Raw genomic sequence first — 27,803 nt, 5'->3', positions numbered from 1 at the left:
AATACAGATTTCTTCCCAAAAGGAGGTAAAAATCTGAAAGATAGCTATTAGTAGCCAACAAATAATCTGCTTCATATTTGTTTCCACAATAAAGAGAAAAGAAATTAAGTGTTTCAGATGGTCATAAAAGCTAAAAGGAACAAATGTAGCTAGAAGACATAGAACATACTGAAGTATAACAGTCTTTTCAAAAATACTTATTTCAAGACAGACTTTCAATTGCCTATTGGAATGTAACAGACAGCTAATGCGCGATGAAATGCTCATTAAGGGGAAATGAAAAAAATTTAAAGCAAAAAGTTTACTTTTCCTCCAGGAAAGCATGGAATTCTTAAAACTCTGAAACCCCATTCAAATTCGAACTGAGGCAAGGGCTACTGTTTTCTTTAACATGACAAATCTAATTAGCTAGCAAATATTTAACCAACAGCTAGAGGTTGCTCTTTAAGTACGAAATAATGAGATGTAATTAAGGTAGCAAAGGCAAAAGGTTACTAATTTAGGGCATTTCTACGGTGTAGTGTTTAAATTATAGGTTTTATACAAAACGCATGGGCCGATGCACTAGAAAAAAAATCCAATTTTAACGGAATGCAGAACAAATTAACATTTTAACATTATAATGCTACTCAATTGTACAATGGGATTTTGCTAAGCGTCACAGAACAGAAAATAAAAGTAACACTCCAAGGTATGCTTGTTAACCTCTTCAAGTTAAATATATTATGAGCCTATTGACAGCAGTAAATAGACACACTGCAACATGAAAGACTCTGAATTCAAAAGCCTTTAATAGGTGTTGCTTTTTCTAAGTAGATTGGCCTTACGAGTATAAAGAATGAACAAGATAAAAATTATGTTATCCATACCAAATACTTCCAAATTTCTTAAAGGGAAACAGAATGATTCCTTTAAAATATAAATTTAAAAAGTCCAGTTCCTGTGATATATAATGTCTTTTTCTCTCCACTTCCCATGTTACAGGAATTTAGCCTGGTAAACATAGTCTTCAGCACCCATACACGTTTTCTAGGTTGACCAAAAGGCTTTCTGCAAAAATAAGGATTGCAGCTGTTAGAAGGCAAAACGTGCCACCTCAATCTTTCAGTGTCCTGGTCGTCCATCCAACAAGGGACTCAAGAAAACAGTTAACTTTAAGATGTCTAAATAATTCCAAGTCTGTATCCATAACAAATTGCCAATATTAAAACAAGAAACTGGCAGCCACAAAACTTTGTCAAAGAACTCAAGGCAAGCAGAATGGGCAAAACATTCTATTAATAAAAGCCTTAAAATAATACCTCTGTAGTTATGATACCCATCATTACTGTCATCTTCCTTCCTGACTTCTGACCCTCTCAGTTCATTACACCAACTTCTCCTGCGTTAACCACCTTTTTCATTTTCGTACTGGTTTAAATTATCCACAACAGTATAATTAAAGGCTTCACAATGTAGAAATACCTACTATGTGGAAGTTAGTAGTTAAGTACAGCGGAAACATAAAATAGACCTGTTGAGATGCCAACTGGCAAGAAGAAATGGAGAAGAAAGTTCTTTTCCCTTTTGTTTTCGTCAATTTACAGATTTAACCAACAGTTTAGCTCCAATATAAACTGTACCTTTTATTAAAAAAAGATCTAAATCAGGAGAATGACCACACAAGTTCCATTCTTCCTCGGAGAGGTAGTGGCTAGAGCAGCAGCTCCGACCTGACTGCAAGGAGTATACACACAAAGAAAGAGATACTTTTTTTTAAATAAATTGTCTATACTATTTTTGAAACTTTTATTTTCTTCAGGAATCCATAGTCCACAACTATACTGCCTCTGGAAAGAAATACCAAGCAGATTCTTAACTCAGCTTAGCACAAGCGTGCAACGAATACATAAGCAGTATTAGGTGCACTGGGCAGAGCAGGGGACTGATGCCCTGAGGTCTATTCCCACCTCTGACACAGGACTATAGGGTAGACCAATGGTCTGTACAAGTCATCTTGGGCCAGCCATCATCAGTGACCAAGTTAAGTGTCACACCTGTAAGAGTACCCAAGATCAACAGAACAGTGATTTAGAAGCTCATTCTCTAACTTAATGGAAAAAATTAGTTGTAGAGACTGATATAAAATTATTTTAGAATAGGTTAGCAGACAAAATAGTTTGTTGTTGTTGGGTTTACAGGAAAGATACAACAGTAATCAAATCCACTTCAACACCCAACTCACACCAAAATCTGCAAGCATTAGATGAGTAAATAATTTAGTTGTTTTGGCCCTCAAATATTTGTTTCCCAGGTGATTTGGGTAGGGGGCAGCAAGGGGGAGGAGGAGGGAGGTCTTTTGTTTTAAATCAGAGTTTGGTAGAAAAAGCTATTAAATTACATCACTTATCTAGCTCTCCCCCTTATTATTTAGCTGTTGGTACAATGAACATATAAGTTGACGCGAATCAAAGCATTTCACTGAATCCAAGTATCAAAGTCTCTGAAATATTTACTCAACATGAAGTTGAAACCAACATATACTTGCCATCCAACCGCAAGGCAAAATTATCATCTATTGTACATCAAGTATCACTTATCATGAGCTTACACCAGAACTTTATCTAGTTCAATGTTATTTTATGTACCTGAAGGCATAGCACCCATGTACCCATCCTTCTGTGAAGACGGTATCGGGTTTTTTTTATTCAAGTTTTGATTACTCTACCACATAATGCATCCTCTCGTGCCTATGGAGTACATTTCTCCCAGTGAAAGAGCCTGTCAATGATTTAAGCTTCAGCACAGGTATCTGATATTTCAGATTATCAGATACGAAATTTCTTTCAAAGAAATAAGTCTTATCAGTATTCCTTTGTTTGGGGAATTGTAGCTAACCAGTTCCATTTTCACCCAAACGCACACAGGTTCTTTCAGTCCCTACAGAAAGCTCTCGTGTACGGTCTGGTGAGCTCATGTTAGGCTGAGAATACAAGATCTACCCCTAACAAAGGAGTATTTCCCCCCCCCCTTCAAAAAGGCATTAGCCAATGAAACAAACGTCACAAGAAGTGACATAAATCACTTCCTGCTGTTGCCTTCGTACATCAGATAGTACAATCTGCCTGTACCCCCAAGGGCTGCGTCAAAGTTTGGGGAATCCTCTGAAAGCTCACATCGCTGCAACAGCTCTAAAGTGGGAACTGCACCTAGGGTGGAATGGGGAAAAAAGTTACGTAAAATCACACCTCTGGTCCTTTAGTGACTGGAATGGAGCAGTGTGTGCTCAAACCTGGCTATTCACATGTTCAGGGGCTGTATGACACAGCACAGTACAGCTGAAACCCTCCTTTGTGGAAAAAACAAGAGGCCAGACTGAATGCAGCCCAGCAGACCCCAGGTTGAGGCGCCTTGTGCCACATCTACACCCAACACAAGGACATTTTACTTCCAACCTCTTTCTCTTGGAATGGTTGTATTGTTTCCAGCTTTTACATGCATCTAACTCCCTCCACAAAAAACCTTACTGAAGATATGAGCAATTTTACCTATTTGTCCCACAAACTGGCTGACCTGAAGAGTGTCCCACACTAGAGCAAGTAATTGCTACCACAGACCAAAATACAGAGGAGCTGTGCCAGCAATCCTAATATACTTCCCAAGTATGGCTAACTACTTTCAGAAGATGTATCCCAAAAATATCTAACAAAAACGGGCTTTTATGACATTGTAAGTATTCCACTGTTAAAGCTAAATAAGTCTTAGGGAAACAGAAACATAACACTATTTGAACACCAGTAAAATAGAGAATTTTAATTATATGTAATAGCCAATAAGCTACTTTTAGTGGCTACGAAAAAAACTACATATAGCAGAAACAGTAATAAACCAAGAGAAGTTAAATATAACTCCTTCAAAGAACAGCATATTTATTCAAGCCAAAAAGAGCCAATTTATACTATGGGTATAGTTCTCACTGACATTATCTGGGGAAAATAACTATTACAGGAGCAGGTGTGATATATAGCCTTTGAGTCATGCATGATAAACCCTAATGGTTTTGCTTTGAGGTAAAAATCCTTACTAATCAAGTAATGAATCATGCCCAAAATGTCGAGTTCCTGAGGCCATGTGTCAGAAGTGTGACTCTAGAGAGAATACTCAATCATTAATGATCACTTTTGAGATTTTTATCAACCGATTAATAAGCAAGGAAAGGACTTAAGGGGCTTGAACAAAGAGTTAATGGACCTTTAATGACATTCCATGTGTTTTAGTGAATAGAACATAATGAGTTTTATTTGCCACTGACCACAAACCACCAATGATCGAAGTGCTCCACACGCTGCAACTGTTAAAATGACGCAAGCAACAGAATCTATGCTTTCAAAAGATTATAAAATTATGTTTACTTTAAAAATTTTAATGCCCATACTTACTTCATATTACATTTATGTAGTAGATTACAGATTAGAAATAAAGAGTCTAGCTTCCTAAATCAGGAGATGGACATGAGGTAAGGAAAGAAATGGGAAGATGTTTTTTTTTCTTCAGCATATTAGGTGCTGGATCTGTTGGTATCAACTATCACAGAAGTAAAATTCTGGCTCTTAAGTTATACAAACCTAAAGACATTCAGGAACAATTCTGGAGACTAAACTGAAGATATGATGAATTATGTGCACATGTACACAAACATATATGCTTCTGTACTATGCCTGTAAACTACCTACACCTAAGGAGGACAAATGCTTTTGCCTTCCATATGCTCTTCACCTCTGTGCTGAAATCATTATGGAAATATCAAAAGAAATGGTGCGATCTAACAGCCTGAAATGGTCACCAAGAATTACTAACCTAGAGATTTTCAGTTCCCTAAAACAAAAAAAGATTACTACAGGGAAGTCAGTTCACTCTGCAACCAAGTCCCAGAAATAACAGATACATTTAGATTTATCAACTGCTAATTGGAATATTTGTTTTTATTTGAGGTGCCGAAGTTTCAGAGAGGAAATCATATGATTCAGAATACACAATTCAGAATCAAGTAGTTATCTCAATTGTGATAATGATTTACAACCAAAACTAATTTTGCCTGATAGTGTCAAATATTATAAAATGGACAAGAACAGGTACCTAAATAATACCTACATTTTAATACCTAAAATACTGCTTGACAAGCTTGACACCCCTGCTTGATCACAAACTACAATGAAAGAGAGACATAACATGCATGATTAGCAGCATTAGGATGAAAATTTCTCAAAATTGTCTTGTTAAGACATGCTTAAAGGGATTCTAACTGAGTTCCTTTAAGTTCTGTCCAAAATTCAGATTAATTACATTCTGCTGAAATCTCAAGAAATATAAGTATTTAGTGCATTTCCCATAGCCTCTGAAATTATGTCCAGGGATAGAAAAGATTTGCTTTTTCTCCATACTTTTAACTTTGAAAGTTTATCGTATCATAACTTTCTTTTTTGGATGCTTTTCTAAAAAAACATTTAGTTAACACTTTAACATGAACTGAATGTTCTTTTGTGTGTGTATTTTAGAGCAAAATTAAACAAAGCTGCAAGTCAGATCCTACATGCTTTAATCAGGTGTTGCTCTAAACTTTCTTCTTTCTTTGAGGAAAAGAATGCTACAAAGTTAGCTCAGATTTGATTATTTAAATGTCAACTTTCAAGACTAGAATAGATCCTGTCATGCAGTACGGCTACTCAATGTCACTCTGAAAATAACATGAGGTTGAAGGGTTCCAAAAGGATCAAACCAGTTGCAAGAAAATTATCCATAAATAAAGAACAAACCTAAGGACACCTAAGTACCAATGCTGTGCTGTGGCATGAAACTGTGGGTCAGCCCTTAAGTTTTAGCAGCTGGCATTAATTCATAGCACAATTGCTTAAATTCCATCTCAAAACCATTAAATCGTCCATCTTTCTGTTTAAATTAGGCTGCAACAAAGAAATAGTTGTGTAATGAAGTTCATAAAGTTCTGAAAATAGTAGAAGCATCTTTCTTCAAAACTGTCATATGAAAGAGAAAGGGCAACTCCTGGGACATTACTAATTAAAAGAACTAGTGCATTTAGAGACATCTGACTTCCAAATCCTTCGCAAACTTCATCTGTTTCTCCAGAAGTCTCTACTGAATGCTCAAGATCTCAACTAACTTCCAGGGCTGTATATGCGAGGGACAGCTCAGATCACAGACCTCATAGACAACCGCTACCCTAACATGCAGATAAAGCTTTCTCAGTCACAGGCAACAAATCCCTACAGAGTTTCAACCATGTAAAGAATTAAAATGGATCCTCCTGACGGAATTGCCTCCTTTATTCTAAATGAGGAGTCATCGTATCTCTACCTGGAAGCAACTGTGTTTGTTGACCACTTCTAACAGACTGATGGTAAAATGCTATGCTTACTTTCCAGTGCTGCTAGCTATATGAACAAGATAAACAATATAGGAATGCTGACGAGAGAACAGATGAGGGAGATGACACTGAAAAAATATGTAGGAATTATGTTTGTTCCTATTCTCTGTAAATAGTAACCTACGAGCACCTCTCTGGAAATCTGAAAAGACTATTCGAACGAGGGAGATGACACTGAAAAAATATGTAGGAATTATGTTTGTTCCTATTCTCTGTAAATAGTAACCTATGAGCACCTCTGGAAATCTGAAAAGAGTATTCGAACACTTTTGCCCTTGTTTCAGAGTTTAAGTGAAAGACTCCTATGCACATGAATCTCTTCAAGCTGCAATTCATATGCAGAACTCACAATATGCAAGACCAAGACCTGCCAAGACAAATACAAACCATATACTAAAGGCAGCTGAATGAACTGCACAACTTCTAGTTGTTTACAGAGCAAGGTCTGAAAATTACTTTGAAAGCCACTTTATTGCTGCTTACAGCCAAGTATTTCTGTGAGATATTTATATTATTACTGAATAACCTAAGATGACCATGACAGAACAACTGAATTAAAAGAAAATAAAGGGAACAAGCTTGTAGCATCAATTAGTTCTAGCAGTTCTGTTTAGAAAAGCATGTTAGATCCTCTTACTAATGACAGGACGTCCTCAAATTTGTAAAGTACCTTAAAGGAAGAAAAGCTAAAACATATCACCAATCAAAAATAAAGACCCACTGTTGTAGAATACGTAGTTGTCAAGCCTAGATGTCTAAGGCTACGCAACTGTGCTGACCATTTATGCCAGACTTGTTCTGTCGGTCCATTCCTAGTAACTGTCATTTCCAATGACCACACTAAATTTTAGTGACATGAAGATCCGGAAATCATTAAGTTCCTCTATATGTTTTTTTAATTTAGCAGACTGGGAGGGGAGAGACACTATTAGTACTTCTACTGAGACAGGGGACATCATCCATCTTGTCTGGTTAGGTGGCTACTGCCAGTCAGCATGAGTGCGCTGGCTTGAGAGGGCACAAACAAGCAACTGACAGGGCAGGTGCTGGGGCCATGGGTACGGGTTGAGATGTCAGCACTAGACAGCACAAGTGAGTGGTTTTACAGGGTGGGGATGAAGAAGCCTCAGAACATCAGGAATCTGGAGGTACTGTGCAACAGCAGTATCAAAGAATGGGAAGGGAGCTATGCTTACTACATATGATGGAAGTGGAGTGATATAGAACAAATCTGTTTGCTTCATGATCTGTCTTAATTTTACCACCTTTTATTGTAACACAACACAAGGTAAAAGCAATTGATTTGTCATTACATTTTTTGTAAGCGTGAACTGTTCAATCTTGTCTTAGATTCATGTTTTAAGTACTTAAAATGGTTTAAGCAACAGTTAGGGCTCTAGGAGAACTCTCCCCCACCTTTCAAATCCTTTTCCCTAGAAGAAAGTAACTGCAGTGGTCTTCTAAACACAGTTACAGGATTAAACACAGCTTACAACTAGACAGAGCTAGTATTGCTTAGATTCACTACGATAAAATCCATGTGGGTTGAAATAAGAAATTGAACCACCTAATTTTTATGACACTTGTTAATTCCAGCTTGTACCTGGAAACCCATATAATGTATGTCAAGAGTCAACGCATGAAAATTATAATTCCAGGGCAAGGATCTGCAGCTACTGCCAAATTATGAATTTTTTTTAATTGACAGAAAACACACTGTAGACATTAAAAATCATTAAGTTACACTGAAGCAACAACATGTCTCTAGTAGGTGAGCATTATACAAAGTACATGCTGTTTACAACAGCCACCATAAAATTCGCTGCAATCTCATTTTGTATTTGAAGTCCTTTAAACTACAAAACATTTATGCAATTTCAACTGCTGTTCAATTGGTTTTAAATTTATGTAATTAAATTCCTTTCTTAGAACAAGAGCTAGCAGCATGTCCAATTGCATTGGTAATTTTTTTAACCAGTGATCAAGAAATTAATTCACAGGCATACGAATAGACTGATTTTTCCATTATTTTCACAGCACCTTCCTACAAATCTCTCCTAAACATCACAAGAATACCTCCTTTTTCTAATATACAAGGCTACTACATACAACAGCTTTTCTTTTCCTTCCAAAATGAAACACCTGATGTCACTATTCGTTAATTGTTTTTTAGCAGTTACTCAAATTTAGACTTATAATAGTACTGCAGAAAGACAAGTTCTAGAAGAAAATTTTAAACAGGACTATGATGAAAAGCTTGCTTTTGGTTTTATTGCACACACTGATGCCCACCTATATGTTTCTCCGTCATTGTGAAGATAAAAAGGCTAAAGTTTCCTTATAATAAACCCATTAGTAAGTTTTATTGTAGCACTAAATACATCCAGCCTTGGTGGTACTGTACAAAGACTAATAGAAAAATTTAGTTCATAAACAGAAATGCTTTTAATCAGAGCATCAAATGCTCAAATTTGCAGGTGGGCAAAGAAATGTACAGAATAAGTTTAAAGCAGGTATGTACACACCTAGGCAATGAAATGATGAGTTGAATATTCACCATTATTTGATTTGTATTTAAAAGGCTGTTCACACAAAGGTTATGTATCTGATGTGTAACTGTTCTGATGCAAGGAAATAATGGAAGCAGTAAGAGGGACCTTTATATCCCTGTGGATTTGGAGAGGTAATAGTATTATAGCTTCAATTTTAAAAAGTTTCAGCTTAATAGTTATTCTATTAAGAACGTAACTCAGAGTCCAAGCCCTGGAGATTCTGGGTTAAAAAGAATAATAAAATCACATACTTATACTAACTGGAAACTCCTTCCTGTTGTAGATGAAAAGGTTTGGAACACACTATAAAACCAAAACATATGCATTTCCCTTCTGACTGCAAAACCCAATGTAAAAAGTAACAAACCCTTTATTTGTACATAAAAAGTACTTTGCTAAAAAATGAGGGGATAAAACAATGCAAATTTTTCTTTTCCCGTTGTAAAAATATCCAGCATAAGGGAAGAGATGAGATCCTCAGACAATGATAAGAGATTACACATCAATTTCTTTCCTAACGGAGTACTATATTATGAGATTTATTATATCTATTTTATTAGAAAACCCCCTAAAACTCTGACATCACTTACTCAACGTTCAATCCAAATTCCACTGAAGCAAATAAGAGTCATTCCACCAAGAGTCTATGTGGTATGGATCATCATTCTTCATTGAACGCGTTCTGCATTAGGAAAACTACTAAACACAACCCTGGTGCTCAGAGAGTGTTGAGTCTGTATAGTAAAGAGTAAAGTATAGACAACTTGTTTGAACAATTCTTCAGAAAAGCAGTACTCTCAAATATACAATCATATTAATTCCAAAGTCAAAAGGGCTACATGCTTAAAAAGAATTTTTGGAGTGAGACTTTATACCATTCATATTTATCCAGTCTCATTACTCCTTTATTGAAAACACATGTACCATATTTTGAATACTTCAACTATCTGCATTAGATATACTTGTTCAAATAAAGACAGAAGATGATACTGAACTAAAGAAAACAAGATCTTTTCTAATATGAGAAATGCATCACCAAGCAATTTCACTTCACCAACATGACAAAGTGACAATGTCAAATCCTATCACAGCTCCCACTTTCTAAACAACATATGCAATCGTGGGGTCTCTGTGGTAAATACTGTTTTACTACACTTTTGTTTATATTAAACAATACCAACATTTCTTTGTGGCAAGGGGATTCACCCTGTCCTGATGTCACACCAGGACACACAGGAACAAAAGAAAATGACAAAGGAAGTCTACCAAGAAACATGGAGCTCTCCTAAAACAAAGTTTTAACAAATGTGGAAAAACGTAAGCATTTCTCCTCTGGAAAGAAATCTTTTTCCTCATTCTCCTTTCAACTATACTAATTCTAATTTAAAAAGCTTACAACAGTAATTGTTATGAAAAGCACCCACCTAATTTTGGTTTGAAGGACCTTATAAAATAAACTTCTGCAATACGCATCTATTTCAGCTACCTGATTTTCGTCATTTTCTCAGAACTCACCTTTCAATTCAACTGCATAAGAAAACTGTCAAGCACATCCCATTTGCTTTTAAGTTTAAAGGCTACAGTTCTACACAGCAAAAGCAGAAACAAAAGACTCACTTTTGTTCATCTTTACAGCTTATTTAGTCATGCCATTTCAAAGTGTCAAAGAATCATCCATCTATCATAACAATACCTAGTATTTCTTAGAGTAACCAGAAAACCCCCACTTTCAAACTTACATCATCTCATAGTTAACTCATTCACAGGAAAGACTGAAATAAAGGCAAATCTGAGTCATGCATAATCATGCATGCAGCGGCAGTTCTCCCCAATCCAGAGAAATGTTTTCTTAGAGCAAACAGTAAAGAAAAATATTTTCCCTTAACATCTTTGGTTTTTAATTGTTGTGATATACAGCAGCACATAAAGGCAAGTCTTTTTTCTGGCAAGGAATCTAATTGTGACTCAGCTTCTCTAACAAGGCATCAGATTCTCCAACAGGAAAGCACAAAATGCATGAAGTAACTTCTTAACAAAGGAGACATCTTATGAAACAAGGGTTATTCTAAAGCAGTGCAGGGCTGAGTAGGAAAGGAAAAAAAATTCTTTTATTCATGTGTACTTCCAAGTATGGGGATGGTTTACGAATAAATTTTTTTAAACATTGTCCTTTTGTAGCTATCACATTCTGAAATGATTAGAACATAAAAGCCCCACAAGGAAGGACATGGACAGCCTCAGACAATTTTGTTGTGAATGTTACACCAGCCAAACCATTCCACCAGTTTACAGCGTGCCATAAAATATTTACATAAGCCATGAACTATAAAATATTTTCACATGAACTATAAAATATTTACACTATCAACATCAGTCAGGAAAGAATGATGTGCTGTCAAGCTGCTGTGACCCAGGAGTAAAGATTTTGTGGTCGCAGATTAAATAAAACTATTGCAAATCATCTGGAAAGTTACAGGGAATATTAGGTTAAACAAACTACTGCTTCCTGGTCTCTTGGATAGTAAATGTAACCAGGAAAGCATAGCTTATATGCTTTAAGCTAAGTTTTACCAACAACATAAAGAAAGGTTAGGCTCATAATCAAACTGTACTGACCTCTCTGAATGTTCCTTCTAGCAAGGTGTCCAGATGTTGGAGAGGAGCAGGAGTTTTGTCTTTGAATCGTGTCAGTAATCGCCGCTCAATAGCTCGAAACTGTACAGCCCTTTCAGATAACAGCTCCTGAAATTTTCCAGCATTCAAACGTAGCTGCAATTAAAGGGTTTTCAAGAATTCAGGTTGAGTCATACACATTATGTATACACATTCCAAATGAAATGGGAGAATGATAAGAAAATTCTTGGGAGAGTGTGCATTATTCAAACACAATAATGTCATTTATACCAGTTTCATATTTTACACTTGTTGTGAAGCTTATTAACATGTCCAAGAATTATCTTTTGCCACTGAAATCAAAACTAATCAACATCCACAAAAATCTGTGAAAATGTATAAAAATCTCATCAGGAAGCCTAACAACAACAGGAGTGGAATTTCACCACCAGGATCTCAAGGCTTCTTCTTGCTTTGGTGTGCTCTTTATGACACGTACACACAGTGTATTGGACTTGATATTCATTGCAGTAGAAAGTAAATGGCTATTCCCTTAAGCATGAATAGAAGTACTAAATTCCACGCTGTTTGAATGAGTGTCTTTCTGAAGTGAAATCTTTATTCCTTTTATATATACTGATCAGCTATCTATAGCAACAAGCTTTCTTGAAGCGTTCACAAAACTTTGAATGTTGTACATCAAATGTCTAGATAATAAGAATTCTTATTTTATCTTATAACCATCATACTATTTTCTAGTACATGCCTCAAAAAAATCACTAAAGATGAGTCTTTCAAAAAAGCTGGGACTCCTCTGTACCACTGACATACTGTAACTAGCAGAAGTCATCAGGAGAAACTAAGACACACAGCTTTCCAGATGTGAGCATTATGACACGTGTCCATTTTAAAGTGCCCCCAAATGAGCAGAAAATTAAGTTTCCTAGATTTAGAAAACAGATTACATTTCAAAATAAGCAAATGTACCATTCTGTCAGTACACGATTATGAAGGACAGTTCAGGGAAGCTAAGAGAAAAAGAAACACTATGCAGCTTTTCTAGAAGTGGGAGGGAAAAAGGGACATCTCAGGTAATATTCTCCCAAGCTTGCCAAAAAAGAATGTGCTGAAACTATCAGGGATGGGAGCATTAGGATCCCCTTCCTTGATAGATCATTTGATACTTTTTAGATCAGATTATTGTAAAGTTTCAGAAACTTCAAAATAGCTAGCTGCAACATAATTAGATCCTCAGTATTCTAGCAATCACATCTGTATTTCAAACTTCAAAGTATTTAAGCTTGTGATACAATCTATTGAGGCCTATGTTTAAGGTATTTCTACAATACCTGTCACAAAACCAAACTTTTTAGTTGAAAGACTAACAGACGAAGTCCTCATGAGCTTGAGAGATAGAGCTGGATCTAGGCTGACTCCTTAAAAAAATCCCAGAGAATCCCAACTACAACTTCCATCTTTCTGTGTGGTGACGGCTCCACCTCACAGAAAATCTGGCAGAATGAAAGAACATCCAATAGTATTTCTCACTCTTACATACACATGTTGCTGTTTTTGTCCTTTACATGAGTTTAATAGAAATTTTCAAATAGCTATTCTGTTTTTTTTACTGGAAAGGCAGGATGAAGGGGGAAGGAGTGCATATATTTGATTAGCTATTTCTACAAGCTAGCTGAACTACTGGAGATTCTTCATTGTCATCTGCATAACCAAACAGGAAAAAGTAATTATGTTTATTTTATATCTGGTCTGGTAAACTTCCTTGAGGCTCCAATGCTACTTCTACAAGGGCAGTCAGTTTTTATAAATCTGAAGGGACTTTTATACAATTACCAGGATGATTCAGAAAAAAAGGTCATGGCTTCATTATTACAGAAGAGTAAAATAGCCTAAGCTAAGGACAACTTTACAATTAACATAACGTTAATGAATGATGAACTCATGGCTTCTGTACAGACACTGAGCAGAAGAGCAAGTACTAGTACCACAACTTGTATCATTTGCAGACTACACACTAGCTACTTGTGCTCTGCTAATCACAAGGACTGACTGCAGAGGCAAGACATACTCCATATGTTAAAAACTAAAAGACAACATTTTTCATCAGTATCTTAGAGGCAACTTTCTATTTTCTGAACACCAATGCCTGTGATAGTTATAGTTATAATCCGATTAATCATCGCACTAACATACAATTTTTAAACTAGCAGAATGTTAACAATTCACACACGTAACATACCTCAAAATGTTGGTCAATTAGTTCAAAATATTCTTGCAGGGGAATCGAACCAGAAAAGGTACACGCAAAATCTTTGCAGTTTTGCTTCTTGAAATGTTCTTCGAGTCGAAGTGTGAGTTCTTTTGTTATCAGCCAAAGGTCTTCTAACTGATCGCTCTGGATCCTATATCGTTCTTTGAAAGTGAGAACAAATACAAGACTAATAAACACACATTTAAGTCATATTCATTCACTGTACAACAGTTTAGATAACACACAAATTTAACTTGCCAACTGTATCCAAAGTCTATATGAGATTTTTATAAAAGGTGTTTGCTCACTAGTGTTAAAGAAATACTTGCATTTTATTGATGTCAGTCCTAAATACTTTCTCTTTTATCCTAACTTTAACAGGCAAATTTGTAGCAGCAAATGGAAGTATTTACAGCTTCAGAACTACTTACTTCAGGGTACGGGCATGTTCATGAAGAACAAAAAGCTATGAAGAACTACCATAATAAGGAAACAAGAGAATTACTGGATAATAGTAAATCACGGTAATAGGCTGTCTGCAATTCTCTGCCATAACACCACCTTAGTGAGCTTTTCTGAGGGTTGGAGGCAGAACCGGGCTCAATTCACTTTGGATCATGACAGAAGCACAGCATCCTAAGCATCTGATAACAGTGGTAACAAACCAACTCCAATCTACCTAAAATCTTGAATGTCTTTTGGAAACAGTTACTGAGTTCTTAGATATTACACTCAATATAATTTTATTACATCTCCACTTCCTAGGATATCTTCTAGTAGGAAAAGTATTACTCTAGTCATATACAACAATATTCAGTTTTGATAGTGCTATGCTTCACTCTAGATACAGCTAGTATTAGTAGAAGGTGATTTTTATCCATCTACACACTATGGCTTTGTAAAAATGGCTTAGTGTATAAGTGAAAGTGTTAATATAAACTGAAGTGAAAAAAACAAATCCTGTTAGCCAGTGTTATCTGTCCCAGGTAACTCATTTAACTTACCACATTGTATTGAATTTCAAATTATCAAGCTAGTGGGATGAGATTTATTTCTGTTGTTTCTAGTCCACATTTGTATAATCCTCTCTTTAGTTTCCAGGAAATCAGAATTAACTAAATGTTGAGAGGAAAACATTGTGGAAAATCATAGCAGCATTGTAATTATTTTTTTTTTCCTCCAGATAAACAGTTTCAAACAGTTCCTTCTTTCTTTTCATTACTCATCTACCAATACCTTATCCAAAAGGACAGATAGAAATGCAGCTATGAGGAAAAGAGTTGCTGGTGTCTGATCCAAAATAGTTCTTTTTTTGCCCTTGTTAACAAGGTTCACAGTAAATCAAATTAACCGGAATTCTTTAGAACTCAAATGTACTTATTTAAAATTTTCTCAACATTAGTAATTCAAGATTGTTTGACATTACCACTGGCATCATTCCCAGGATACGTATTTCACTGAATAGAGAATGACAAATTCTGTTTACAGCGTAACAGGAAAGCAGCAAGTTTTATTTAAAAACATGCCTGTTAAAGAAAAGAACACCATCTGCTAAAGATAACATTCAACCTAATATCCATTTTTTAAACACTCACAATGTAATGGCTGGGCTTAGCTGGACATATCATCATACTTTGTCTTAAGTGATTTTTCCTTGAGAGAAATTAGCTCAGATGTTTTCAAGCCAAACCAACAGTCATTCCATTTATAATTGACATATCTAATACATTAATGGTTTAAAATGGATAAAACTAATTTCCTCCAAAATGCATATTTCATTTCCATACATTGTTTGTTGGTCAATACAAACACAATCTAATTTTACCATGGCCTGAGCAGAAAGCAATGCAGTCATTTGCTTTACACGATCTTCCAGCTCTCAAAAAAGACAAATTAGATTTAAAAACCGTATGAAATTGAGAATCTTCAGTTGTACTAAAAACATGCTTTGAACAGAAATACAATAAAAAAAGAAATAACTGCGCTTCTGCTCATCCTGTGCTTTTATAATAGTTAACCAACTCGTGTCAGCTTTTTGTTAAAATAAGCTCTGTTACAGAAAATTACAATAGATTTTCAGAAAATTCTCAAACAGAAAAGCAGGAGACTGAGGAGCACTAATAGGTTACATCAGTTACAAAGGCTTTTAACACTACAACAGGTTGTCCATCTAGCACAACCTGCATTAAGAATGGTTGCCCTGTCAGTAGGTTATCTGAAGGAAGTCTAAAAGATTCAGTTCACTTCTCGGCAAGGAAGCCCACACCAGCAGAAAAAAATTCAGCCACAATTAGCAGTCAAGTCTTCTTTACACTTTGATTAAAAGATAGTTTTAAAAAATTTTAGCAAAAAAAACTTAAAACCTTAATCTACATGGGGAAAGCTTCTTTTTAATGTATATTAACTGTCAAAATGAAGTTCAGGCTGGGCTTCTTTGCATCACTCAACAGGCCGCCAAAGTAGCATCTTCGATTACTACACTGTTCAAAATGGATTAGCTAATACGATCAAAAACAAATATGAAAACAGATTTGTAGCTTCAGCAGTGAAACCCAGCTGAACCTGGAGACTTTCATTCCTACATACAGTTCTTCCCATTCAGAACTTAAGGCCCATTTGATAAGGGATATGGAAAAAGATAACCTTCTTCCATTGTCCAAGATTAACTTTTCATGGAAAACCAGAAATGAGGATTGATCAAGTCCCAATGAATTTCTAGTCACTATTTATCTACAGATACAATTTTCTTTTTGAAGAATATTTCCACAATGATAATGTTGCATAAGCACTTTTACAAAGTATAAACTCAGTGTTAAATTACATAGTAGAATAAGGACTTCCCAAATACATAATTTCATCTGCATTCATCAGTTCCATAGAAGATCTGTCCACTCAAGCACAATCGTTTTAGTATCATGAAATTCTACAAAAAAATGCTTTTGCATAAGGGATAGTTTCTGGTCAAAAATATTCTGAATTACACTTGAGTATCAGATTTTTTACAAATTTTTTTTTTTGAAGTTTTACTTAGGTAACATTTCAAATAAGCAAGCCCCCCCTAAGAAATTCTCTAACCAACCCAATCCAACGAATGAAGTAGATGCTGGAAACAGGCTGCTAACATAAGTGGCATGAAACAACTCATTTGTTTTCTAAAGTAAGGATTCCCAGACACAAGAAATGAGTAGTCATGCTAAGAGAAACAGATATTTTGAATCTCCTTTGTAAAGTGAACTTCACAAGTAAAGCAGTGTGGGAAAGTTTATAGTAAGACTGCAAGCGTCATTCCTAGCTAGTGAATAAACAAACCTGAGAGGAAAAGCTGGAGTGTTTGGGGTGGGAGAATTAAAAGTTATAGCCTCACTAGAAGTTAAAATACATTCATTACATAGACACAAATTTGTCCCTTACACAGTATCAGATTTAGCAGCTACACAAAACAAAGTCCAAATGAAAGATTTAAATTGTAATCCAGAAAAACATAGTTATTTATAAATCCTTTAAATTCTTTAGTTTTTAGAAACTATCATTGCATGTCTAGTTAGTTAAAACTGTTTAAGTTCTACTATTTAAACAAATATTTTAAACAAACAATAATAGCATGCAAATAATGCATAAACCAATACAAATGGATTTGAACATTAGAAATATAAAGTGATTCTTGGTACAATGAAAGTTACTCTCCAGATGGTCTGTTTTTAACACATTTGATTACATTAGAAAAGGTATTAAATATTATCTCATAGCTCATAGCTGACACCACCAGTATTTATATATCCCATCATGAATACTGATTTTTTTTAAATGCATAAACCAATACAAATGGATTTGAACATTAGAAATATAAAGTGATTCTTGGTACAATGGAAGTTACTCTCCAGATGGTCTCTGTTTTTAACACATTTGATTACATTAGAAAAGGTATTAAATATTATCTCATAGCTCACAGCTGACACCACCAGTATTTATATACCCCATCATGAATACTGATTTTTTTTTAAAAGTGAGGCAGATTATTTTTCTGTCAAAAGAATTTCACATCAACAAACTAGATTCTGATTCCTCACTCAAAACAGTTTTCATAAAGCATTCACGCAGTGTTCCGTTTGAACTCTCTGCAATGCGCAATAGGTATTCTAGCTTTTCTACTTGTTAGTCTGCTGAACTAAATGAAGACTTTGTGCTCTGCTGGCATGGAAAATGCTAAACAATTGAACTGATTTGGTTCCAATGTACATGCCAAGAAAGAATTTAGCAACTTGAGAAGTTGTACAGGACAAGACCATAAACTCTCCAAAATGGAGAGAGCCAATCTTTTTTAAAGAGCACAAACTCACAGGTGGTTGGAATATGACTACTTCATTCACAAACTGCCCTATACAAGAGACACTGGACCAGGTAACAGCATATCTACATGCACGTTCATATATTCTGCAAGTATAATAGGAAGGATATTGAATCCATAATCCTATAAAGATATACAGGCATCTAAAGATAGAGACAAGCATTTAACAAGATGTAGAAAAGCAAGTAGAGTAGGGTCTGTGTCTAATTAAAGTCAAGGACTACTGAAAGTCAGTGGAGAGTTAGAAACCTGCTTTTTAATCCCTTTCAAAAATTCCAGTAGATGACTATTTCCAAACACAGGTGTTGAAATACCTTTGATGAAAAGAGGGGTTTTCCCCATTATGACGACAGCATTAATTCATTAATAAAAACATTGCTAAAAACTTGAAGAAAATCTAGTTTCTTCAGAGAATTGTCATTGTAGGGTACTATATTCTGAGTATGATTTTGTTTTGTTTTAAAATTTCATGCCTTCCCTAGTAACATAATTAGATACTTGAGAGGGGATAAGAAACAGCCAGTTAACACTTTGAAATTCATCTGTTAATTCTGACACAGTGATTATCCTCCTTTGCATGATCCACATTCTCATTTTGTACATATATTAACTGATGATCAGACCTCTTTTACATTAATAGCAATAACACTTACGTGATGTTTTCGAAGCAAGAAGAGTAATTTTTGAACCATCTAAAAACTGAAATCCTAGAACATTCGCCTGGTCATCCTCAGACGGATCAACAAAGTCTGAAAGAGAAAGTTAAATATAGTTTTCTATAATGCAATACGGGTATTCAAGAAACCTCAAGCCACAGCCACGACCATATCAACCTTTGCATGAGGAATTTAGGAAAGGCAATCCGAATGAGACTGCTCTGCTTTTTAGGGCTCAGAAGTAAAGAACATCAGCAGTAGTTGGGTATACCCTCCCTTCACTCACAGGTGTAAGCTGAGCCACATACTGCTCTTCTTCCCCATCCTGGAAACAAAAGGTAGATTTCTCAGAGGTTCAGTCTGCACCATCTAAAAAGAATTGTGATTAGTGTACAGCCCAAAGACTATCACCTTTTACCAGATGCAAGGTCACCTTTAATTCAGATATTTACGTAAAAATTGTGGAAATTATCACGAAAATGTTTAAGCATGCTCTCTTTTCAGCTTTCAGCAGAGAGCACAACAAACACCTAGCTACTCCGAAGTCTGTGCATGCCTGCCTTTCCTCTTCATTCCATGTAGCGGATCATATCAGGTTAAAAGGCTCACTCAGAGTACTGTATTTTAAAAACTACTCCATGTCCCCTCTCCTCCCAACCTTCCCCTAAAAATAAGGCAAAACAGGTAGTAGAAGAGATATAATTAAGTACGCTAAGAATCCAAAGTTCCTTCAGAGATCACATCATAAACAGCAGGCTTGCCCCACCCCAATCACTGAAAATGGGATGTACAGAAATCAGAAGACTTTAATGCCTTCTTCTGGAACACATTTAGCCTATGCTTTGTGTTATATTTTCAATAATGCATCCCTAGGTTAAAAATATAATGCTCTATTTTGAAAGCATTGTTTAGCCATAATGGAAGCCTATGATTAAAACCTCAAAACATAGACCTCTGAAAAAAGTTTCTCCATTTCAAGTATCACACAGCACACCCATTAGAGAGAAAAGGTGTATTTACCCTCAAAGTAACGAAAATCATGCTACCAAAAAACCTAAGCATGCTTACTCCATTGATCTCAGACAAATGTACTATATAAGCTTTTCAAAAAGAGATGCAGCTCCACCTTAACATTATATTAAAATTGTTGGCCCATACAGCACTCAGAAAACTGTTCCAGAACCTTAGTCCTTTCAAGTTCTGCAACTTATTCACAATCACTTTATAAGCCCTGTTTATTCATCTCTTCTTGTGCTAATATGATCATCTAGATCCATGATACAGCCACAAAATATTTAATGAAGGCAACCGTATTCCCTATTTGTCTGTGTTTTAAGACAAATGAGTCACTTTCTTTTAATTCTCCTCTTCAAATCCTTCAGTAATGTTCAGTCTTTCTACATTTTTGAGTTTGAATTTTTATTTAATGTCAGCAAGCAGCACTCAAGTGTGCCACTGTGTAGTAACATGATACTAGTTTCCCACGTGAAAACATTGTCTAATGTATCCTCAGTTCTTATTTGTTTGCTTATGATTGTACCATATTGTACCACAGAGTATTCTTGTGGTAACTTCCACTTCCTCTATCTCTTCCAAATTACAAGCACATAATTACAGTAGAAATTATTTTCATAACATTACACTTTATAGTACTCAATTTCATTCTTCTTTTTCCAGTCCTAAATGGCACCGAACTCCTCCTATATGATTTTAATATTTTCCTGAATATAAAACATAGCTCAGGTTTGCGCATCAGAAAATATCACTAAGTACATGTCTTCTTTTTCGGTCCAAGAAGGCTAATGAAATTAAGTAAGATCAGCTCCAGTCTGCTATCTGAAGAACTCCACAGATCTTCCTGCAAAGCAACTGTACCCCTTACATACAACATTTACCACTTCTGCTTTGCTCTGCTTATCTTTTTTAAAATGAATGCCCATGTTTTCCACTGATGCAATTTTATGTAAAATGATTTTCTCAATACATAAAAATTAGATCTATATCATGCCCACTGTGTAAAGACATCTGCTGTTTGACCAGAGACAGATACACTAGCCCAGGGGGATTATTACTGAAATATTATGCCATAACTTCTTTCAAAATACACTTTTTAAACATTCTAACATTAGCTGTGTTAATTACCTCATTACTTCACATGGACAAACAATTCTTGTTGGAGTTTAACACATTTCCTATTATAGACATATTTAAAAACCTACCTGGAAAAATGGTGAGAAAACTGACAGGAGGTTTATTGGTATCAATAGTTAGCTTGTGGTTTGCTGCTTTTGAAGGTTGAGCTGGAAAGCAAACTAACCGCAAAGGCAGCCTGAAGTTACACTGGGCAACTTTTGGTATTCCTAAAAATGAAAGAACACAGATTCATCTTTCATATCCATACTATACTTCATACTGCTGTCCTCAAAAACATATAACAAGATATTTCCAATGTGATTAAGGATGTGATACATTAAAACAAATACTATGTAAAAATTCTCATATTTTGTTAAGTTTTCCACCTAAAACAGCTTTAAATTTGAATACTTTTAATTACTTTTAAGCTAACATTTGCAACCAAATAGGAAAGCAAGAGTCACTAGCCAAAATCACTGCATTCCTGTATTTATACCAATTAACATGCAATGAAGATCAACACTTTATTTAATGCTCTAGACAAACGATTCTACTTTAACTTAGATGTTAAAGCTGTGTGATTACTCCAGATGCTTTTAACACAAAATTGAAACGTATGTTTTCATCAGGAATATCACAAACTAAATTTATTTTAACACATTTACTCCTTTTTTTTATACTCTTAAGTAACATCTATACGACCTTTATATCATGTGTCAGAGGTCTGCAGCTTAGAAAAAAGTATCTAATAGATATTATTACCCAAAGGTGTATTAAATTCTATTTTTCAACTCATTGCATCGTAATAAAACAGAACTGCAGAACAAACTGGCTATTTGGTATTGGGATCTAGTATCATGTGTAATTTTATCAGAACGCTGCAAGAGAAAAGAGGAAGTTTCAACACTAACAATTAGAAAACATGTTCATTAGAACATGTCAAAAATTTGCTCAAATATAAACATTGTTTAAAACTGTTGGCATGTCAGAAATGGCATGTTCTACGTGAAAGGTAAAAGTGCTAGTTGCTACAAAATATGGAGTTCTTGCTCTTTGGCGCAGCCAGATTATGGGGGTTTTGAGGAGGATTTTTTGATGAAGCAGCTAACTGGGAAACCTTGTTTTGTCTGGGTACAGACATCACTGTATGCACCAGTACTCATCTTATTGAGATTAGTACTAATGTCATAGCAACAATCACTCATTCTCTCCCAGATAACCCACAAAACTCAAACATTAACCTCAAAATCCAAACCTTCATTTTTAGAATGTTAGCCTTTCAAATTATATACGTTTATTTTTACATAGTTTATTTATATTTTTTACTCTATTTTTTAATAATTTTTAAAATTACTTTGTATAGCAGAAATTTGCCACATGGTGATAGCTATTCTTGCCAAGAGTAGTATTTTACTGAGATGGTTCAAGCATCTATTTCCTGGACAGTACCTCAAGGTCCCTTGAAATATCCAGAAACCAGAAAAGGAAGGGAACTATTACCACAGTTATCTGCTTTTTTATTTCACTTAGTATGCTCATAAGAGCTTAAATACTGAAAAACAATTCTCAAATATACATACATCTATATGTATAACTTCTGTTTATGAAAACTGCAAAACTGAAAACACCCTTTCAGTGGATCTCAATCCAAGACAAGCCACTTTTTTCCCCTCCCCAAAATGTGAGGGAGTTTGTACTCAATATATATTTAAGTTACTAAAATATCTCCTACAAGGACTGTATCTTTTCAACACATGTATGCATCACAAAACCACCCTTCTGTCTTTTTAGTCTACCTATACATAAACTAACTTTCCAGTCCCATTTTGCCTTTTAATTGCGGTAGATATGATACTTGCAAAAGGTACAATCACAGCCAAGTTTTGTACTGCTGGTATTCTTGGTTAGAAAGCAGTCTTTTAGCCTTGAGTAAGATGTTGCGAATAGGAACTGAAATGAAGAGATGTTAAGTGACATCATTCTCGGAGCTACTCAGTCCAAACAGCATAGCATTAGCTACAGCCCCTAATAGCTGTTCAAGTTGCACCAAAAAAGCTGAAATTTAGCTGCCTAAGTTCTTGCCGAGACTTGAAAAAAACAGCTAAACATATCGTAAAAAACATACAATTGTGTTTTCCATTTTCAATCTCAATGCACAAGGCACTTAATACTTTGCAAAATTCCTCTGTTACATATAAGAAAGTGCAATATACTTCAAGAAACGTCTTTATTACTTTCTATTTTCCCCATGCATAATTGTCTTATGTCTAAGCCTCATTTACTTTCAATTTTGTCACATATTCACACCTTCATAGGCTCAAACTAAGGATAATAAGAACTTATAGAAATAATAGGTAAAATAACAGCTCTCTTCCAAATCTGCTTTATTCTGCATATGCTGTCACTCAAGACCATTCAAACTTTATATTTTTTCCATTCACTCACCTTCAGGATTGAGCTCTATGGTATAACCAGCAATGAGACAAAAGAAAAAAAAGAATACATAAGATGCTACTCAAATTTAAAAGGGAAATGTAGTAACATGTTTTAAAGAACTTAAGCCACATTTGTTAAGTAGACAATAAAGACAATACTAGCCAAAAAAACAGACATGAGACCACATTCATCAATAGTGCAATGCCATCCAACTGAGTGACTCATTAACCTTCAGCTGTAGGAATCCCACAGAGATACACTGAAGACTGATTTGGCCACAAATATGAATATCTTAAACAAAAGAAAAAAAAGTCTTTATTCAGATAAAATTTAGTCAAAGACACTTAATTTTTGTTTACTAGTATATTACACTTAAGGATTTGATTGACTTGCACAAGTAACACTAGCATTTGTATGTAATTGAGTAGAATTATCTCAGTTTAACAATTCAAATGAATACCCAAAAATTTAGCAAGATTTTAATTATGCTCCTTTATTTAGAAGTCTTCCAAATTCTACCATTAAAGGTAGTTTGTAAAATTTCTTGTACAGTTTCCTAATTCTGTTAGATGTCATGTCTTCTGGGGATTTAATTGCATGTAAAGAAACAAGCATACTTCAGATACAAGATTTCTTTACTTTCCTAACAAAAAGACTTGCAAAATCCAACCTAATATCTAAAGTGTAAGCATAAGCTTAACTAGTATCACCTGAAAGAAATAATCCATTCATTTGCCAGCAAGAAATACCCATTCCATTCGATACTCTGGTCTTGCAAAGCAAAATCACAGAAACAAGACCAGCAAAACAAAAAGCAAGCTTTCAAAATCAGAGGATCCAAGATACTAAGTATACTACCTATACAGTCGTACCACAAAACTTGTCTAAAGCCACACCCCTAGAGTTGGACACTTAGGAAGGTACACCATCTCATTTACAAGGAATAAGCAGAGTCACAATACAGAGGGATTGAAGTTGTACAAGCTGTTGGTGCAAGCTCTCAAGAAAAAGGGAGGAGCATCCTTCTCTCTCCCACCCTCTGTACATATCTGCAAGTCTTGTCTAAAGAGGGTAAAATCAAGTTCTTTATAAACATGAGTTTCAGTTTTGTCTAGAAATAAACATTTCAATCATCACACAGCCTAGATTATGATCATGAACACAACATTTCAAGTGAGAAGTGATGTGAAGTGCTTAAATAAAAGTGTCTACGCAGGACAAGGTTCTTGGGACCAGCACCCTTCACAGAAGCCCTAACGCCACAGGCATTCCTTTGATGCCAGTCTACTCCATGTCACCCTTCCATTTGTGCTGGCACAGCTGTGTTTGCACAGTGAACCAGACCAGCAAATCTGGCTGAGAAATAACTGTTGATTGTGTGAACACAACCGAGGAGGAGGTGCAGGAGCAAAGCCAAGCACTGAGAAGTGAAGAACAGACAGCTTAAACTGGTTTATGCTGCATTCAACTTAACATGGAAGCCCTGCCTAAAAACAGTTTCTCAGCCTGACACATTCACAAAGCTGTGTGTAGAAAACTAAGCTAATCAGTCTTCAGTTATGGATAGCAGGGTAAATTTACATATTCTACCACTAGGGTCATTAGGGCATTACAAAACAGAAGGACTTAATTGCTATTCCTTTAGGTTAGTTTATTTGTTTAGAATGAGTATGTTCAACTGTTAAAAGGGAAGTGAGGAATAATCACTCCCAATGCTTATTCAAATCTCCTCCTCTGTGAGGAGGCAGTTATTGTCACATTTGTTGGCAGGCCAGAAGGCTGAACAGTCAAAAATAATTAACTTCTCACTCCAAGAAGCGGTCCCTTAAAGAACAGAACAGAATTGATAGGACAGGGTGGGAAAGCTTATACAGCTGCTTCCCAAGCCATAAGCATATGTTTTACCTCTGTAAGACCAGTTATAACTTAATGATGCTACATAATATCAAAATTGAAGACTAGACTGATACACATTTCTTTAATTACTACTGCCCTCAGTATATTTCAAAAGAAAATATATAAGTAGTATGTTTAAAAAAAGATCTCCAAAAAAGCAAATCAATTTGAAATCTCCAGTGGCTTACCTGTTGGTGTATCATATGAAACCACACAATTTCCTTCCAGTTCTGATGGAGAACAATCCCCCTTCAAAAAGACAGACAGGACCACGGTTTCAGATGAATCTGGTTCTAAAAACAATACAAAATTAAATCAAGTAATAGGAGCATCCAAATGAAAGCAACATGTTTCCTAGCACTTTGGGAAATATTCTACTATGATAGTTGTTTCCATCAGTTCACTTTTATCAAATCACTGGACACGCTTTTTTTTAAATCTGTAATTTGTAAAAGGCAAGCTAGTCTCTCCAACTTATAACTATATTGAAGCATAACCAATAAAACAACTCAGCACACTGAACAGAAAATATCAAAACAAATTAAGTTTTACATTGTAATTTTAATATTTTATAAAGCCCTTTGCTCCTGTCACATGTTGAGAAAACCTAAGCACCGTCCTTTCAGATGAGAGCAGGAGTCAAAGTCCTGTTTCAACAGGGACCATTACTGCACATTTCAGAGCAGAAATGGTCTGCAGCCCCAACTGAGGCCAGCAGGACACACTTCTCTGCTCATCAGCTCCACTTAGTTTTCAAGGCATTCCCACCTGTAGCCTTCTCAACAGAATTGGAAAAAGGCTAGAGAATCACCAAACAGTTGATGCTAAGTTGGGAGCGTATGCTAGACTATCTACAGGTAAACAAGCTTTCTGTCCCTGCTTTTAGCTCAGTAGTGCCATTTCTACATAGACAGAATTGCCAGCAAAACAAAATGCCTCAACAAAAGTATCACAGGTAACTGATTTTTTTTTTCCCCTTCTCCATCATGAAGCTGCCAGCCTGCCTCTCCTGACCTGTCATGCATCATACAATAATCAAGGAAGCAATTCCCTCCCTTTCTACTTTGTCTTCCTCCACGAAGCAGTATCTAGAAGCCACAGAGTGCAGGCAAGGCAAATTTGTAATTGCTTTACCTGCAGTGTATCTGCAACAATGCACTCGATGGAGGCTGGACTGTGCCTTTCAAACATCCTCAGAAAAAGTAGTATGATACAACAGCTGTTAATGATACTACAATAATTTACCCAAATCAGCAAAGACGAACTGGTCACAGGTCACTGCTAATGGAGCTTGTACACATACTGCCAGGCTTGGTTTGTGGGCAGTCACTCTGCTCTGTATTGTTATCTAAATCAAGTGACACACAGGAGTGTTTAAAGGAAGCAACAAATTCATCTCTGTATAGCAGAAAACAAACATAACCAGCAAAAAGATACAAAAAAGCTGCAGAGAGCAATCCAGCAACAATGTTTAAGAACTTCAAATTTCAACTTCAAAACCAGTATTTTCCTTGAACAATTCTTATTTCCTTACAGTCAATAATGGAACACAATAACACATTCACTTTATTTAGAATCAGTTACAGGCAGCAACTCTCATGGCAGACTACAATGATGTCAGTTTCCAAATTAGAATTTTCTAAAATTTTTTTCACTAGCAAAAGCTATAAAAGTCTTTTATAAAAAGAAAGTCTATTTTTGTTTATTGACAACTAAAAAAGCAGCTGAAGACAACAAACTTCACATTTTATGTAACTAAACATTTGTTCCCTTTGAAAAGTGCTGGAAAAATTACTCTTATAGCTTCAAAACCAACTTCATTCCAACCTAATAGTATTTTCCAACCTAATAGTATTTTTGTGTCTTCTTGATAGGCCTATGAAAAATAAAACTCCAATCGCTTTCTGCCTTCAGCAGAAGGCTTGTTAGAATGACACCTTGTCATACTAAGGAGAAAAAGAATTAAGTATATATTGCATTTTAAATTTTACTCATTTTCATGACCTAAGTGAAATACACAGAAAGAGGCAGGTTTGTAAAAATTTGCCACTACTATTTGCATGCTACTGTTTGAGTTAGGCACATTACCTTTACTGTGACTGATGGTACTGCCTCTGCTTTTACCTTACTGTCAATGGCTTGCTGTGAAGAAAAAACAAAAACAGAGTAAATTCAGTATTACACATGAACGAGCAAACACAATGAATGCAATATTACTTCCCTAGCATCAAATTGGTAAACACAGAATTAACAGTAAAGGACTTATCATTCCTATGACAGATTAAAATAGACAAAATAAATTTCTGAGTTCCTTCTGAAAATGTAAAGCCTCTGTTCAAAATTGCCTGCAAAAAGGCTAACAAAAGGTCACGAATGTTGTGTATATAACTAGTACACTCTGGTGTATATATGAATATTTGAAACTGTTTTGTTTGGCACACTACTTTCCACTGTATATTTATTTAAATCCTGGAAATACCTT

General features: G+C 35.4%; 1 protein-coding gene across 1 annotated transcript in view; it reads right to left on the bottom strand.

Annotated features, from left to right (window-relative positions):
• The window catches only part of BBS9 (Bardet-Biedl syndrome 9), a gene marked incomplete at its 3' end in the record, with an annotated part of 113,700 nt that overhangs the window by 37,229 nt on the left and 48,668 nt on the right, over window positions 1-27,803 (bottom strand). Inside the window, exons 11-18 of the mRNA XM_009701554.1 lie at window positions 27,410-27,463; window positions 26,567-26,669; window positions 25,510-25,614; window positions 23,435-23,449; window positions 21,076-21,216; window positions 18,854-18,949; window positions 13,844-14,016; window positions 11,590-11,742 (exon numbers count right to left, since the gene is read on the bottom strand). Coding sequence (XP_009699856.1) covers window positions 11,590-11,742; window positions 13,844-14,016; window positions 18,854-18,949; window positions 21,076-21,216; window positions 23,435-23,449; window positions 25,510-25,614; window positions 26,567-26,669; window positions 27,410-27,463 — 840 coding nt within the window. The remainder of the gene's footprint in view (window positions 1-11,589; window positions 11,743-13,843; window positions 14,017-18,853; window positions 18,950-21,075; window positions 21,217-23,434; window positions 23,450-25,509; window positions 25,615-26,566; window positions 26,670-27,409; window positions 27,464-27,803) is intronic.

Source organism: Cariama cristata, unplaced genomic scaffold (assembly GCF_000690535.1).
Source record: "Cariama cristata isolate BGI_N322 unplaced genomic scaffold, ASM69053v1 scaffold5526, whole genome shotgun sequence".
Taxonomy (NCBI): Eukaryota; Metazoa; Chordata; class Aves; order Cariamiformes; family Cariamidae; genus Cariama; species Cariama cristata.
This window is presented reverse-complemented; position numbering and strand designations above follow the sequence as displayed.